Source organism: Mus caroli, unplaced genomic scaffold (genome assembly GCF_900094665.2).
Source record: "Mus caroli unplaced genomic scaffold, CAROLI_EIJ_v1.1 scaffold_9689_1, whole genome shotgun sequence".
In the NCBI taxonomy this organism is placed as follows: Eukaryota; Metazoa; Chordata; class Mammalia; order Rodentia; family Muridae; genus Mus; species Mus caroli.
This window is the reverse complement of record NW_018390291.1, coordinates 2,714-3,270: the sequence shown is the minus strand read 5'-3', so window position 1 is coordinate 3,270 and position 557 is coordinate 2,714. Positions and strand designations below refer to the sequence as shown.

The 557-nt window shown below is 36.4% G+C and overlaps 1 protein-coding gene across 1 annotated transcript in view; it reads right to left on the bottom strand.

The window, feature by feature from the left end:
• Positions 1-389: 389 nt before the first annotated feature.
• LOC115030330 (zinc finger protein OZF-like) overlaps positions 390-557 on the bottom strand; it is a 2,376-nt gene continuing 2,208 nt past the window's right edge. Inside the window, 1 exon segment of the mRNA XM_029473863.1 lies at positions 390-557. Coding sequence (XP_029329723.1) covers positions 390-557 — 168 coding nt within the window.

The following is a 557-nucleotide window of genomic DNA, read 5'->3' as shown; positions in this document are numbered from 1 at the left end:
GGGTTGTCTTTGAAGGCACTATTTCCACGTCAAGGATTTCCACTCTCCTTACATTAGTAAAGTTGCCTCTATTTTGTATTCTGTGGTGGTACTGAAGATTTGAGGACAGGGAAAAGTATTTACTACAGTCACTAAACTTACAAGGTTGTTTCCAGTATGGGTTCTTTGATGAAAATGGAAACTGGAGGATCAGTTAAAAGATTGCAACACAGTCCACGTTTGTAAGGTTTATCTCTTGTGCGGATTCTGTAGAGAACATAAAGACTTGGAGAGTTAGTGAATGATATGCCACCTTCATTTCATTTGTAAGATTACTCTCCAGTATGGATTCTGTGGTGAGCTTTATGATCTGAGTGTTGTGTAAAGGATTTGCCACTTTCATTATATTTCTACAGCTTCTCTCTTGTATGGATTCTATAGTGAACTTGAAGTGTAGAGGATTGTGTAAAAGATTTGTCACACTCATTACATTTGTAAGGTTTTTCTCCTGTATGGATTCTATAGTGAACTTTAAAGTATGTGTACCTTGTAAAAGATTTGCCACATTCAGAACATTT